Below are 17,282 nucleotides of genomic sequence, written 5' to 3' on the forward strand. Positions count from 1 at the left end.
AACGCCAGGGGTGGAACCCGCGTCACCCGAGCAGCAGGTGCGCAGGCACGTGCAGGTGCGCACGCATGCGCACAGAGCTCCGCGCGCTGCGGCCCTTCGGCCCTTCGTGCCTAACGCTTGGATTCCCTGCTCATGCAGCCCCACCCCTTAGAAGTATTTCCAGAACTTAGGTTACTCCCCTGAGCAGCTCTGCTTCACACACGAATACTCGAAGTTTATGAAGCGTGACCTATTTATCAATGACTGAGTTCCATTAACCTCTGCTTCTGCCCGGGTCGGACTGTTACGGCCGCCCCCCGACTGTGGGCAGAGGGGTGGTCACCGAATCTGACCCTGCGCCACCGAGCTAGGCGCTCCAGCACCGAGAAAGGAGACCCCGAGGCCCTCCTCAAAACCGGGGTGGCTTTCGTCGTGAATGCTCCCTGAACCTCCGAAGCCACGGCCAGCAGGGGGAACAGCTGGCCTCAAGGATCTTGAAGAAGCAGCGGGGAATCTGGAAAGCCTACGCTGAACTTGACCCGGAGCCTGCGAAGTTTCCTCCACGGCCACCTTTGCTCTAGACGCTAGTGCTAGTGCGCGTGTGTAAGAGGCGGAGGGCCTGGGTGGAGCCGTGGCGCACGCATTCGGGGGACTGGCCAGGAGCTGGGAGGCGACCCGCATCTGGGGGTACGGCCCAGGATGGCTCAGTTCTCTTGGGGTGTGTGTGTATGGGGGAGGGGGGAGCTGCTCCCACCTCCTGCTCTTTAGAACGATTTCTGGTCCTCCCACTCCAGGTCAGAAAATGCCACCTTTGCCATTTCGGCTCGCCAAGTCCTTTCCGGAAAACACCACGTTCCCCCTTTCACGCAGTGTTGAATAGCAGGTTCCTACATTTTAGAGAAGTAAATCTTCAGGTGGACAGGGTTGAGGTGAGGATACCATGTGGAGCAGGCTCTGCCTGGCTCCTGGGGTCCTTGGTGGCCCCCCTAGAAGGGCCGTAATCAGGAGGGAGAAGGAGCATGCTGGTGACAGCGGCGACTGGCATTTCTTAAGTCTTATGAATGGAGAGACATTTTGGAAGAACCACAACCGTAGTCGCACATAAAGGCTGACCGTTTCAATGCTAAAAAGCGTGGGACGGGGAGTACACTTAGGTCATCATCCTGCTGCCTGGCCTTGCCAGACAAGTGGGTATTCCCACCCGCCTCCTCAGCGCTTTTACTCTGAGGGAAGAGGGTGATTCTGGCGGGAGGGGATGAGGTCAGCGGTGCCCCCTCAGGCGGTCCCGTTTCATTCAGTCAGAGTCCCAGGTTCCCAGGACATAGCAACCTGGAGCTCTGCCTTCTCTTTTCTCTGGATACCTGACAGCAGGACTTGTCCAGCGAGTAGATTAGAAAGGGATATGGAACTTGTTCCCCATACTTTAACACAGGGAAAAAGCCTTGTTGTGATGAGAAGAAACAAAACCTGTTTGGTGACTTGTCATTTCAATGAAAATACGAACCTTTCACAGGTGAGCGTCCCCTGCCCCGCCCCCCACTCCCCTTCCTCCTGCCACCCAGGAGTGTGGGATCGCAGGCCACAGGTGGGGCAGGAAGAAAAACAGAAAACAAGCTGTGCTCCTTCAGAGAACACAGGAGTTCGAGCAAACATTTAAGAACCCAAGGGAGCAGCTTGGGGGGGGGGGGGGAATTTAGTAAACTTGTTTTGCAAGGGTGGTAAAACATGCTCAGAAACAGTGCTTCGTTCTGCCGCCTCCCTTAGGAAAACAGCGTGGCAGCTATCAGTTTCTTGATCCGAGTGAATTGTTTTCATATTTGTCTTAGTTCTCTCTCTCCATTCCTCAATAAAGACTGATTTCTTAGATTCCCTGTACAAAAACACCACCGCCAAATCCTCTGAAAGGTCAAATTCCACGTAGCCAGACCTGTGATTTAATGAAGAGAATGTGTTTCTGATTCAAGTCTAAGGGTTCTGTAAGGCCTTGCTCATCAACTCCCCAAAACTCTTCATGAAAGCTTGTTTCAAGTGAGGAGACTACACCTGGAGCTCCCCATCAGGAATTCTGGGAAAAGAATCATTTTATCAGGACAAGGAACCAGCACACAGCTTTGGCTGGCCCCACACAGCCTGGGAGGCTCATGGACATCCATCTGAGGGACCTCCTACCTGTGCCTTTCTCCTCGATAAGCCTCACAAGAGAATGTGAGAGAAAAGCAAAGATCAACATTTCTGCCAGTTTTGTGAAGATAAGTGTGTACATGGGAACCAAGTATCGGGAAGGGAAGAGCGACTGAGCAGTTACCCTGGTAACTGCAGAGTATTACCGTCTGCAGATGAGGCTCTAGTTTTGCCATTGTACATGCCTTCCTAAAAACAAAGGACATCTCTACCCCCCCCCCCGGATGTTTAAGTATTGCAATAGAGTTTCATAAAAATGGAGACTGATTTACAACCATCACTTGAACAGGAAAAAAAAAAAAACTGGGCTCTTAAAATTTGTCTTTCCTTTTCATTACTATTTTGCTTTGAAATATGGTCCTTAAAATTCCTTTGCAGGTGACCATTTAAGAATGTCCTGTCATGTAGTTATGGCAAGGAAACTAATGGCCCTCAGAAAAGCAGATGTTTTTGTTGACATATGTACACAGATTAGTTCACTAGCAGCTGTAATTTGAACCTTGTACAAAATGAATGACTTTAATTACTAGGGTCTTGGGCACAAGAAATGACTAGAGTGAGTCAATATAATTATGGATAAATAGGTAAAAAATTAAAAACAAATAGAAAAAAATATAACCATTTAAAAGAAAATAGAGAATAAGTATAAAATGTGAAAACAAAGTTATTTATACTTAAGATAAATTTCAATTTATTTTTCAAAACTGTCATTATGAGAACAAATATACTATATATAGTCAAGTTCACTTTAATCACGTTGAAGGCATAGAATAAGATAAAAAGAAATAATCCTCGTATATAAGGATATTCTCATATATATATATATATAGGGTATTTACAATGTCAGCCATATCAAGACCCTCTATTTTTAAACACTGTATATGGCAGGTCTATTTTGTAAAAAGGTATACAGCCCTCAAAATCCTTTAACCAAATCCAATATAAACAGGAGTAAAATAAAAACTTTTTAAAACCTGTAAAATCAAAGCACCTATGTAAATTAAAACCATCAAGAAGCAATGAGATTATCTCAAGAGGATAAGGGCTGGATGAGACACTAAGGCAGACATCATCACAATCATTTTTATGTAACTTACAAGGCAAATAAAATACTACAAAAAACATCCTTCACAGCACGTTTAAAAGTTTGAATTTAAATAATACTCAACAGGAAAAAAGCAGATTCTGTGACAGTCGTTGAGACATAATAACAAAAGGGCGTTAACATCTTAGTGTGGCCCCTTCCCAGTCCTATTTTTAGAGGTTTACGAGGCCAGCCTGAAATATCTTTGATGATAATGCTTGTGGCTACAACTCAGCGTGTGTAAGACGTAAGACGTCTCAGAAAAAAACCAGTTCTTTTCATGCTGTGTCACCTAGTTCGGTGTTTTTTCCCTTTTAAATTAATCCTGAGGGCTTGCTCAAGGAACACGGCGGCGGGGGGTTGGGGGGTGGGGGGGGTCTGAAGAACCGTGTAAAACTAAAATTAGGTGATAAATTAAAATTAGGTTAAAATTAGGTGATAACTTCAATCTCTAAAAATGTTCTTCACTAACAAAGGAACTATCTTGTTTATCTGGAAGCTAACTTGGAATATTTAATTGGGAACAGAACACATATTGCAAAGGAAGAAGCGCTTGGGTTCACTGAAATATTGTGGGGCTGTGTCCTTAAAAGACTTTCATTTTAGGACGTAACAGTTTCTATGTCGTCTATCCCAATGCTGAGAGGTTGTGTCTATCAAGAGTATAGGGTTTTAAGAAGTTTATATATGTAATAACTAACATGTATGTGCACACGCTTTATATGTTAACGTTTCAATAAACATCATGTACATGTATATACACAATACACGCTCATACACAGATCTGCCGGTAACAGACCCTATAGTCTGATGAGACGTGCTGTCTTCAAATTACCACCTTTCCAAACTGAACCTTTCAATTCCACTCCTATAACTCAAAATTACAGGAAATCATACTCTAAAGGTTTCCTTTCAATTTTAATAAAAAGAAGTGGGCAAACCAAATTATATCAAGAAACAAAGGTATATCTAGGGCTGACATACCACCCCCTTCAAAAACAAACCAAAACACAAAAAAGTTTAAGATACTATGCAAATTTAACACATATTTCTTTTTTATTTTCTTAGAAAAGGAAGGGAAAGCCCTTTCTTAGAGAATTGAGCCTAACAGACCTAAACTGGCTCTCATGTCATGTGCCTGGGATGAAAGCCTAGTTTAGAGACTCAAGAAAAACAAATCAGACGCAATCCCCTCCTCCTAAATCCCCCCCAAAATGGGTGGCAGTTACACATCACAGGAACCTATAGGTCTTCGAGGTTATTCTCTGAGTTCTTGGGGAAAGGAAGACACATGGGCCTGGAGCCTCGGTTACAGGGCTCCGCAGCTCAGCGGTGGTGGGTGTGGGGTGCCCTTACGTTCGCAGGTCCCCGGCCCGGACTAACGCGTCCTAGCACGGTCATCCTAGTCCTCACCAGGGCGCGGCCATTGGGACTGTCGCCACTGCTCTTGACATCTGCGTGGCTACTGTAGGCCAATCGGCCTGGCCAACCCCCTCCTCCCGCGGCCCCTTGCTGTCCATCACAAGGTCTCCTTCAGCAGGCCGAGCTTCCGCAGGGCCTCCCGGCGGGCCTCCTCCGTGGAGCCGCGGCCGGCGAACTGGACGGTGATGCCCTGGGGTCTGAACCCCACGGCCCTGGGCAGCGACCCCGACCGCCTCCGGGCGTCCTGGCCGCAGTCCGGCTGCCGGCGCTCGTAGAGGCTCTTGCTGGCGTTCTGGCGAGCGAGTTTACCGGTGACGGCCGGGTCCGGCCGGAAGGTGACAGTTTTCCCGGCGGAGACGAAGTTGCTGGGCTCACTCCTGAGGACCTCGTGGATGCTCTGGAAGCCGTTGGCCAGCGCCGGGCACCGCTCCGTCTGCACGCCGCGCGACTGCTGCGCGCCCGCCCGCCCCGCGGCCCGCGCCGCCTCGGCTTCGCGGCCCGGGCCCGGCGGGCCCCGGCCGCGCGTGCCCTGCTCGGGGGAGCCGCTCCGCTGCTCGGGGAGCTCCCCCTTCGGGGCCCGAGCCTCCGCGTCTCCCACGGACAGGAAGGAGGCGCCGCTCATGTTGGCCAGGACGCGGGCTTTGCGCTCCTGCACGCTCACGGCCGCCTTGGAGATGGTCTTGTTGTAGTCGCGGCCCGCGCTGTTGGTCACGCTGATGTTGCTCGGGAAGCGCTGGGCCTTGGGCGCGGGCGGGGCCGCGTGTCGGGGCGCCGCGCGGTCGCCATTTCGAGGGGCTCCGGCAGTCGGGGTCCTCCACTCGCCCGGCCTGCCCTCCTTCGAGGGGGACGTGGGCGAAAGCGCTTCATTTCCTGCCAATTTCTCAGAAATCTTCTGGGCGATAACGAGCGGCGTGGGAACGGAGCGGGGCAGCTTCGGGTGCTCGGCTGGGGAGGGGCAGAGCCGCTCCTTCCGCGGCGGGGCCGGCGGGGCCACGGGCGGGGACGGCGGCCGGGGGGCCTGCGGGGCCGTGCCATCTGGCACAGACGGGGCAGGCGCCGCTGCATCCTGTGAGCCGCGTTCAAGGACAGCAGGGTCTTGCTCTCCAACAGGTCCCGCCCCTGAGAGGTAGGGAGAATCCTCTTAAGCTACCACCTTATGCAAAAAGAGACCCATGACGTTTCCTTTCACTGAACCGAAAAGGGTCTCAAAGGAACATATTGCCAACTTCAACAGTCCCTCCTGCACGCTCAACTCCCTCTATCCCTGGCCCCTGGCCGAGTGACAGAGAAGGTGGGACAGGAGCCTCATGACCACGGGATGAGGAGGCATGAGCTTCAGGGTGAAAGGCTGGCAAGTCACAAGTGGCCAGCGCCTGGGGAAGCATGAGAAGCAAGCTCCTACGGACCCATCCATCGTCCGCAGGCACCTAATAGGAGGAAACAGGAACTGACCTAATCGGGAATTTACAAAGGGGGAACGGAGGCCGGAAGGCTGTGTGGCACACACCGGCCACTCATCAGGCCTTTCTGGATGAAGGACCGTTGGATGTGTCACCTTCCTTTAGAAAGAAAATGTTTTAGAAAACAAAATTCCCCGGGTGGAATTTGATTCGCCAGCCTCGGAGTGTTTACTCCATCCCGGACATACACCGATCCAGATCACCTAACACTTTTCTGCACTTGTGTTTCTCCGCCTGTCGCCTGCTGCAAAACTGGAGCCCACGTCTTATTTATCTTTATCTGTGCAGAATTTCACAGGACACTCCCACAGCGCAGCACTTAAAATTGGCATGAAAATATCATGTTAAAGAATTGATGGGCAAGGTGGCTTACTTTCAAAATGTGTTCTCGTTGGCACAATTATATGATCTGACATTTTTAAAGGAGCAGTTGGTTCAAATTAATTTTAGGAACTATATTTTTCAAAGAAGTGCAATAAGAACAAGAAATTCATGTTAAGGCTCTTCTTTGATGAGATGGCTGCAAACTGAGCTCCATCTTTGGAATCTATAACCACAGTATGTGAAATTCTGTGTAACACATAGCCTTGCTTACGAATAAGGGGGAAAATATTTCTAGAGGCTCGTGACAAATGGCAGTATTTTGTAGTTAGCAGGGCAAAAATACTTTCCCTTCTATTCTTTTTCTCTCCTTTTCCGGTCCTTATCTCCTGACTACATTCATTTCCAATCTTTTCCAATTAGGAAAAAAACTGGAAGAAAATTTTCTCCTTGTCTGTCTCCTCTGGTTCCTTCACAGAACTCTTGACAAAAAACGTCCCTCTCCTCTGATGCCGCCCTGAATCAAGGTACAAAGCAGATGCTGACCTGAATTTTTGTTCTGACCTTTTTCTGTTTTCCTGAACTAGCTGAGTTTTCAGTTGAAAAGTCATGCCACAGAAATAAGGGTATAATCTTGTTCAAAAATTGAGATTAAACTTCAAGGGCTAAAACACAAGTACCATGTATGTTTTCTTTATAGAATGAACTATTATCTGGAAGCCATTTCCAATTTTCTTTCATATGCCCTTTTGGAATCTTCCTTCTTATGTCATCATCTTTATAAACCAAGAAAGCATCTTCTTGGTTGGACAAACTACCAATGGGATGTGCCCACCCTGTGAAACTCTGATAAGCTCCAACAGCCTCTAGACTGGCGAACCCGGGGAAACCCAACAGGAAGCACCCTCTGTGTCTTGTAACACACCAACAGACCAAGCTGGAGACCTGGGGACCTGCGCCTCCTCCTTACCTGTGGCTTCAGCCACGACCGGCAGGCACTCAGGTTCCCCAGCCGCAGCACCTGGCTGCACTAGGTCGATGACATCTTCTGGCTCCGAGTGACTGGAAGTGCTCCCTTCCAGAGACTGTGGGGAGTGGCAATGAACTCCACTGTCACACAGGACTTGCTCCTCAAAGTCGTGCTCCAGGGAATCGATAGTCTCTTCAAAAAACAGGATGACGTCCTTTTCCTCATGTGTGAGGTACTGCAGGCTCTCGTCATCCTATACAGTAGGTTTAGGGATTGAGAATGGAAGAGATAAAACAACACGGAAGAGAAAAATACACGACTAAGTCGGGATCCACACAGAGCTCAGCGTAGGGTTCACGGCACTCTGAGATTTCCCACCAGGAGTCTCCCGTTCAGCTTGCCTCAATGACACACCTGTATGTCCCCCACCCTTTTACGTGCATGAGAAAGGCTGCCAAAAAGGTATAGAAATAGAGGATCTTAGACTCTTATCAGCCCTCACCTCCCTCGCGGCTCCTCGTGAGCGAGTGAGAGGAGGCAGCTCTCCCGCAGCGCCTCCCTGGACGCTGTGTACATCTTAATGTTCTCAGACACACTTGCTTCTCCCAAAGTAGCAACATGGGAGATCTCTGGGTAAAGATGCTTAACCAGAGACCACGTATTTAACTCTTCTTCCAGAAACCTCACTGAAACAATAATGGGATTTATTTTGTTTAAAGACAAAAATCACGAAGACGAAAATAATAGGAAAAGAAATGACAGCAACAACATTTAGGAAGTTTGATGCAGGACAGGTTTAACTGATTCAGAGACCCAAGAAAGGTGAGTTTTAGTCAGCAGTGGGGAAAGCCACTAATCAAGGTGCTGAGCACTGGTGGGCCCCCCGGGTACTAGAGTCCCCCTCCAAGTACTACAGGGCCCCCCGAGTGCTGGAGGGCTCCCCTGAAGCCCAGGCACTAGGGGTGCAGAGCAGTTCTGAAGTGTGGCAAAGATGGCATTGACAAGAGAACAGTTTGAAAGGCTCTTTCAGAAGCAATTGGGTCACCCAAGCAGAAAACTAGAAGCTTTTTCTTAAAGAAGGTAAAAGAGACATTCGAAGTGGGGGACATCAAGCTGAGTTGACGGTAAAGGATCCTATTGAAAATGGAAGTAAATGAAGCCAAACTGATACTCTGCACAAAAGATCAGAAGAGTCTCTGGGGATTTGAGTGGTCCAAGGACCAAGAGAGGCTAACACCATGGTTCTCCAATGAAACTGCTCGGCAGAGTTGCTCTACAGTGCAGATCGGTCAGTAAACCCCAGAAGAGAATTTTTAGTCAGATTCTTAACATCCTAGTCTTAAATGTATACATGCAGCTAATGATCATCAAGCAGCTGAGAAAAACCTTTCATATGAAAAACATGTCAAAAAAAAAAACAAACAGAAAGAAAGCAACTTATAAGAAACAAACTGCAGACTGATGAAATTTCAAAAGATGATTATTAATATCCTCAGAAAGATAAAAGGAGATACTAAATCCATAAACAAGAATATGATGCTATTTATTAAAAAATTAGAAGACAAAAAAGAGCTCTTATAAATTAAAACTAGGACAGCAGAAATGAAAAACTAAATAAAATCCTAGAAGATAAAGCAGAGACACTGGAAAAGTACAACAAAAGTAAAAAAAAAAAAAAATTAATAGGAAAGAGAAGAAAACTAGAAGAAAAGTGTGGGAGAGCCAACATCTGAATAATCAAACTTCCGGAAAAAGAAATATAAAAGGGAAGACACTATCAAAATTAACACATAAAATTATGTAAGAAAATGTCCCTAAACAGAAGGGTCAAAAAAGGCCATCAGAGTAACCTAATGGACAAGAACAACATGGACTTATGGCAAGGCACGCACATCATCGTGGCATTTCAGGGCACCAAAGACCAAGACAAGGTCCTGGAAGCTTCTCAGAGTGAAGAGGCCACACAACAGAAGAGCAGAAACCAGAACAGCAACAGACTTCTCAGCAGCAATATTGCAAGCCAAAGAAAACGTTGTGATCCCTTCAGAATTCAGAAAGAATTCAGAACTAGAATTCTACACCTAACCAAAGTTAGGCTAGAATAAAGATATTTTTAAGACACGCCAGGTCTAAATAGCAGATCACCCATGTCTGCCTCTCTCTCTGGAAGCTACCGCAGGGGAGCGGGGTTGTTCTCCTAGACAAGAGAGGAAACCAAGAAAAGACACAGGAGCCAGGAAACGGGAGACTGAGAGGGATTCCCAGGGTAATGGTGGAGTCTCCAGGAATGACCATTCTAGTTCAGAGCAGGCCCGTGGGCAACACAGAACATGAAGCAAGCAAATAAAACCAAAAGAACTACAAAGCACAGAAAAACCTGAAGCTGTATGAGAAAGCACATATCTATGAGTCAATTTACCTATGGCAATCACACACACAGAAATATATTAATTATATGAGTATTTATAGTAGTAAGAAAACAAACAAAAGAAGAAACAACCTAAAATGTCCAGTAATAAGAGCATTAACATTAAATCATGGCACCATTCGCAAATGGAATATTATATAGCCATTTTAAATGGTGTTTTAAGAATAATATAGTTTTTCCCCCCAAAAAGTGTTCATATTTCACTGTTCCCTTCAAGCCCTTGTCCATATGCGTACATATTTTGCATAAATCATATGTACAAGTTAAATATTTTGCTTTTTACCTATAGTTATAATTGCTTTTATTTGTAGTCTCAAAAACTACCGACTGTGTGATAGTTACATTTATTAACTGGCTATTACAAATTCAAGGAGTACAATGTTAAGTGAAAAAAATGCAGATAGGAAAATAGAGTTGTCTTGATTTGGTTTAGATATATGCACACTTAATATGTACACAGATACAAAAATACTGAAAGAATATATAGTCAGTCGTCAAAATAGTGGGGGGAAATAAAGGTTAAGCGACAAAGAAACAGTATGAATTAAGTCATTGAATCTGGTGAGTGGGAAATGGGAGAGGGACACAGGTAAGGCAAATGCTTTTCATGAACCTTATAAAACTATTTGACTCGATACTGTGCTCATGAACTTGGACAAAACAATAAAAAATATGGTGGAAGCAAAGGTGACTGAGAGCTGCTCCACCTGGTGTGGAGTCATGCTTTTCATACTGTGACTGAGAGGCACTCGAATGCCTCTCCCGCGCACCTAACACCCAGGCCCATCACGGGGCCTTTAGCTTCCACAGTTTCAGGGACCTTTCCTTCATGTAAGGCACAGTATACATTTACTTTGGGAATGATTAGCCCAAGAATACATGTAAATTTCTCACACTAGCTTGGCCACATTAGCTGAAGGGTCAGTGACTCACTCAGAAGACTCTCTATAGCGTGGGTTAGGTCAGAAGATGTAATAGAATACTGCTGTAATAGAATACTGCTAGAGGGATACCTACAGCGTGCGTTAGGTCAGCAGATAGAACAGACGACTGCTAGGGAGGATAAGCAATGCATATCCACTGGATATAAACCTACATATAAAATCGCCGGTCATAAGATACGTGTCCTCTTTGGTAGATACAGCCATTTTCTGAGTTGCTGTACTAAGTAACACTCCCACCAGCAGGCCCGTTGCTCTGCAGCCCTGTGTGACGGGTATAAGCCATTGTCCCATTCTGATTTCCAGTCCATTCCCAGTCAGACGAGCGGTGTTAAGCATTTTTCCCCATAATATTTAATGGGCCATTTGGAGATCCCATTATGAAGTGCCTGTTCAAGTCTTTTGCTTATTTTTCTACAAAGTTGTCTTTAAAAACATAATTTATAGAATTACATATACTAGATACAAATCTTTTGTTGGATATATTTATTGCAAATAACTTCTACTCATTGGCTTGCCCTTTCTCTTTTACTGGGGTCTTTTGATAACTTTTCCTTAATTTTAATGTGCTACAGTGTAGTGATCTTTTCTTTCATGGTTAGAGCTTTCTGTGTCTTGTTTAAGGAAGCGCTACTTACTGCATGGTCATGAACATAATTCACCAATGTTTTATTCTAGAAGCATTATTGTATTTTACCTCCATATTTAGTGCCTTAATCCATCTGGAATGAACTTTTGTGTATGGTGTGAGGTCAAGATCCACTGTTTTCTAAATGGATACCCAGCTGTCCCAACGCCACTTTTTGAAAGATCATCGTTTCTCCACTGCAGGTCTCTTTGGTTGTAAATCAGGTGACAAACAGTACACGTGTCAGTCTGTTTCTGGGTCTCTGTTCTGTTAATTTGTCTACTTGTTTGTTCGTGCACTCATAAAACACTGCTTTAATTATTATAACTTTATGGTAAGTCTCCAGATCTGGTATTTTAAGGCCCTCCAGTTTTGCTGTTCGTTAGGTGTGTGCTAGTATTTCTTGGCCCTCTTTAGTTCCATATAAATTTTAATATCAGCTTGTCAGTTTCCATACACACATAAATATACACACGCACTCCTCCCTGCTTGGATGTGGGACAGCACGGAAGTTCCTCAAATTGAGGGAAATTGATGTTTCACAATAGATTTTGAATCCACAAATAAGGTATATGCCTTCACTTATTGAGGTTTGTGACTTCCAAAGTGTGGTCCCTCGACCAGCGACCAGCGGCAGCAGCAGCAGCACCTGGCAATGTGTTAGAAATGCAAATTCGTGGGCTACATCTTAGACTACTGAGTTAGAAGCTCTGCCAGGTGGGCCTTCTGTCCGTGTCTGGGTAATACTGATGCACTCAAGTCCAATGTGCACTGATTTGGTTCTTTAATCTCTTGTGATGATATTTTTGTAGTTTCCAGTATGAGATTTTACACAGCTTTTGTTATTTGTCTTCTTAGGTATTTGATGACTTTTGATGCTATTACAAATCGTATCACTTTTTAAATTTTCCAATTTTTGCTAGTATACAGAAATAAAGTATACTGACTTTGTAAGAAGTAAATTTAACAAATTTGCTGTGTAATTATTATAGTTTCTCTGTTGATTCTCTTCAATCTTCTGTACAATAGTCTATTAATGATGGGATTTTAATTTCTCCTCTCCATTCCTTATGCCATTTATTCATTTGTCATTCTATCTTATTGTATTGGTTGGGCTCCCCAGTCAGCTGAATAGAAGTGGGATCTTTGTCTTGTTCCCAGTATCAGAGAGAAAGCTCTTAATAGTTCACCATTAAGCACAATGTTTGCTGTATATTTTTACAAAATGATCTTGATCAGATTAAGAAAGTTTTCTTCTATTCCTAGTTTGTAAGTCTGTTTGTTTTTTAAATAGTGAATGGGTTTTGAATTTTGTCAAATGCTTTTTCTTCATTTATTATACTGGTTCTCAGTTGGTTCTCAGGTGATTTTACCTTCCATGTGGCATTTGGCAATGTCTGGAGACATTTTTGGTTGTTACAAGTAGGTGGGTGTTACTGGTATCTTATGGATAGAGTCTGGGAGTGGTGCTATATACATCATACAACGCACAGGTCAATTAGCCACATAAAGAATAATCTGGCCCAAAATGTCAGTAGTTCCTCACCTGAGGTGAGTTGATCATATAATTTTTCTCCTTTAGTCTGTTAATAAACTGAATTATAAATCAATTTCTAGAAAGTAACCAACCTTGCATTCTGGAGTAAATCCGGCTTAGTTGTCGTGGTATTATCCTTGCTATGCATCACTGATTTTGATTTGCTAATTTTTTTGTTTAGAATTTCTGCATCTATATTTACAAGAAACATTGGCCTGTAATTTTCCTTTCATTGTAATCAGGTTCTGTATACCTCTTCTTTTTAAAATTCCAACTTTTGAAACATTATGCCCTAAGATTTTGGTTCATAGCGCATCTTCCTGTTCCACCTTTTCTGAGATTTGGTGAGAGGAGGGAAGGAAACAGGCTGATTTTAAGAATACTTTTTTTTCAAGATGAAACTAGAACAGTTTCATATTTGACAGCTACACAGTCCCTGAGAACTTCAATATTCCCTCTAATAATAGGGTCAGTGTGAGGGGCATTAGAAGAGTGGCAAGATACTACAAGTGAAAATGGGTACAAAGTATTCCTTATTTATTACTTTTTATTGAGCACTGGACCAAGAAAAAGACACACACACACACACACACACACACACCAAAAAAATTGTATTGTAATCTTAGTAGTCTCTTTGTCTGTAGAACATATGATTACGGAATTTATACGTTATTCTGGGATTTCCAGGATCTGGCCCTACCTCCCTTTCAAACTTCATCTCCTGCTACTCTCTCCTTTATGCTCTACTGCAGCGGTGGTAAACTTTTTCTGTAAAGGGCTGGATAGAAAATATTTGGGGCTTTGCAGGCTTTATAGTAGCAATGACTTAACTCTTCAGTGCCATGTGAAAGTTATAGATATTATGTTAGTGAATGTGCCTAGCTTTGTTGCGATAAAACTTTATTTACAAAAACAGATAGGGGGCCAGATTTGGTCCACAGGCTGTAGTTTGCCAACTCTTGCTCTACAATCAAATTAAATCAAATCACTTGCTATTTCCTATACCTGTTTCTGAGTCAGCAATGCCCATCTCCGCATAGCTACATCTTACCTATCCTTCACGGTCTAATTTAAATATCACCACACCTCCAGCCTACTCCCATAGCATCTACTGAATCATACATTCAAATATTTGAGCAACTACTAAGCATCGTGTAATATAAATACAACAGTGTGAACAATGTTCTCACTGTCTAGTTGACCATCAAATGAGGGCTTCAGGCAAGAAGAGGCGATTACTTTAGAATGTGGACGGATTATGACAAGGGGACTGACTCCGAGTGTTATGGACACATACAGCATGAGCATCAATTCACACCTTTAGGGAAGGGGGTCTAATCTGGACAAACTCTGGAGAAGAAATGATATATGTCAATAATCTTAAAGAAGTGGGTGAGTTAAACAAAGAGGGACACAGTCAGAAACGTATTTTGGAGAGATGATGTTGGCTACGGGGAAAGAAGACTGAATATGGGAAGCATTTAGTCAAGAGCGGAAGGTCACCTAAACTAGAGCAGTGGCAAAGGGACTAGACATAACGAGAGGGTTTGAGAGATTTTTAAAAAGGAGAATCAACTACTTATATAAGATTTTATTTTCCACTATTGTTGTTCATTACCCATGCTTTTCACCTCTGCTGGACTCACACTTAAAGGAACGCTCATGTCTGATATATCTGTGAACTATCCACAGAGCTTGGGGGTTGCCTTGTATCCAGCAGGCAGTCATAGTAACCAAAATGCGAGCTGCCTCCTTGCCATGTCTGTCTGTCTTGGCCTCTGGCAGCCAGAACGTAAAACTTTCAGAAGGAATCCAGTGGTCCTATTCATTCTGTGATTTTTCTAGACTTTCTTGCAAATTGGTGGGATTATCTGGAGGGTCACACTGTACGGCATAGAGCCTTCCTGCCTCATCTTTTCTCCACACACCTTATTCTTGCTTGGTTATCCTGCCTCCCCATCACTCAGCCCACTCTGCTCCTAACTCTGCTGCTCTCCCAGATTCACCTCAAGACATTTCATGTTTTCTTCTATCCATGCAGAGTAGTCAGTGATTCAACAACAACAAAAATCCTTGCGAGTCTAAAATCTTTAGGGCTCACAGCAGAACACAGATCCTTCCAGTTAGTAATTACAAGCATGAGGACTGTTGTTAGAATGACGTGATAATGGTGACAACCATAACTCCACCCCCCCAAAGGAACCACAACTATTTGTCTAATAAGAAGTCTAGGGAAATAAATTAATGCTCTCCACCCTTCCCTCCTACTTTGACCTTTCCAATTCAGGGTTTCAACAGGGTTACTCACAAGTTTTTTCAGATAATCTGCTTTAGTGAGGTATAATAATTTCCCTTTGGTTGTACAGACACTAGAATTAAATGGGGAACTGGTCTGTAATGGACCTGCAGCTTAAGACCCAAGCCACTTTCCCACATTGTGGGAGGGACAAGAATGAGAATGGAGTATATGAACCCACTTGTCTAATTCATCCTCAGAGTAAGGTGTCTCAACATAAGATTTCCTGTGGAAAATAAGCTTAGAAAGGGAGGCTCCTGCATATCCGTTTTATATTGTGACAAAGCATAGGCCTCATAGGCTGAGAGACGCAACATGCAGACTAATACAGCTCCCTTGTTTGAAGTTGTGAAAACTGGGTTCAAAGGCAATGAAATGACTATGTGCAACTGTTAAGTCGGGAGGCCAAGACTAGAACTGGTTCTTTGTTTGCTTTTTGTATTGTTCTGCTTATTTCCCTTTCCAGTCACATATTAATCCAAGACCTGTGCTTGGACACCTGCTGGGGTCTTGTACATCTTATCCCAGAGTCCCTCGAGCTTGTGGTCTTGCCTCCATGTTCTCCTGCAATGTGAGACACAAATCAAGTTTAACCAGGCTGGTCACCAATCAGAGTCCCAGGTCCTGAAAGGCAGACTCTGGCATCCTCAAGCTATCTGAGGTCTCCCTCTCTAGGGTTAGAGGCTGAAAAAGCCCTGCGGAACTGGAATGCATCCCCAAGTGCCTTCTTTGTGATCGGCTTGGCCTTGAGCCCTGGCCTAAGGGGTGGGGCCAAAAATGCTGTGGGCTCAGTCTGCTGCCTAATTCCCCAAACACGAAGCTGCCCTCCAAATGAACTTGAACTCTGCTTGCACCTGGGAGAAGAAAGAAGGTAGAAACAGAAACCCCAGTACTAAGGACAGGTGAGCAGGGTAATCAAGGCCAGAAAAGGGGCTCGCGGCTGTGTCCAAGAGGGTTCCTGTCTACTTCCAGTCTGGGGAGACGCTGACGCTGCCTCTCAGACAAGGATATTAAAGAGGATGACACGGGCCTTGGGGAAGATGTAGAGCATGACAAGAAAGGCCATGAGGATGGGCACATCTACAGAGCCTGGGAGTTGGAGGGAAATGGGGAGTGCCCGCTAATGGGCACGGGCTTCTTCTGGGGCAATGGAAAGGTTCTAAATGGGATTGTGATGATAATTACGAACTCTGGATTACTAAAAACCACTGAATGGCACACTTTAAATGCGTGAACTGTAGGGTATGTGAATTATGTCTCAATGAAGCTGTTATATTCTTAAAGAGAGAGAGAGAGAGAGAGAGAGAGAGAGAGAGAGAGAGAGAGAGAAGCAAGGCAGCGGCCGAGCCGCCCGTGAGCAGGAGAGAAGAGAGCCCGAGACCTGCCATGGTCCCCGCCCCGACAGGCAGCGCTTCGGGAGTGGGATTCCCCACGTTCCTTCCCAAACAACAAGTAGATAAGAAATGAGGATAAACAGAAACAGCAGCTTCCTTGGGAAGGGGTGGGTTGAAGGAAACCTAAGTTTGTCCCTATTATTTGGAAGGTACAAGGCCGACAGCAGAAATTATTTTAAAAATTCCCTTTCTATCAATGGTGCTTTTAATGGACCACTTTCGGCTGTGGAGTAAAAGGAGGCTCTTTAGGGCTACGATTCTCCACAGGCTAAAAGAACTACCTGGAAAACCACACTTCACCCATCCTGCCTGCCTCGCTGACTTCAGGTCATGGCTACAAGTCTCCAGGGGAAAGAGCACATACACTTCTTCCCTAACAGCTTTGATTGTTCAAATCAGAAATTTCAAAACGCTAAACCTTCCGAAGGAACTGTAACGCATGCGCACAAATCTCGATGCGGAGCGCAAAGTCCTGGTCTTGCCGAAGTCTGTTCACCGTGCGCAAAGACGACAGAAAAGTGTCTGCCCTGCCCCACTGGGCTCTGAGAGACGCATCCAGATCAGGTAGGCCACACACTGTCACGGCGAATGTTACCAATAGCTATAAAAGTCAACGCTCTTGGAAATACCTGTGGGAGTAC

The 17,282-nt window shown here is 44.9% G+C and overlaps 1 protein-coding gene across 2 annotated transcripts in view; it reads right to left on the minus strand.

The window, feature by feature from the left end:
• Positions 1-2,834: 2,834 nt before the first annotated feature.
• Positions 2,835-17,282, minus strand: part of PROSER2 (proline and serine rich 2) — a 37,729-nt gene continuing 23,281 nt past the window's right edge. For both annotated transcript variants that reach the window (XM_016134451.2, XM_036228190.1), the window contains 2 exons: positions 7,418-7,670; positions 2,835-5,785 (listed from right to left, as the gene is read on the minus strand). In XM_016134451.2, coding sequence (XP_015989937.2) covers positions 4,764-5,785; positions 7,418-7,670 — 1,275 coding nt within the window. In that variant the 3' untranslated portion in view covers positions 2,835-4,763. The remainder of the gene's footprint in view (positions 5,786-7,417; positions 7,671-17,282) is intronic.

The sequence above is a fragment of the Rousettus aegyptiacus genome, unplaced genomic scaffold (genome assembly GCF_014176215.1).
Source record: "Rousettus aegyptiacus isolate mRouAeg1 unplaced genomic scaffold, mRouAeg1.p scaffold_m13_p_10, whole genome shotgun sequence".
Lineage (NCBI taxonomy): Eukaryota > Metazoa > Chordata > Mammalia > Chiroptera > Pteropodidae > Rousettus > Rousettus aegyptiacus.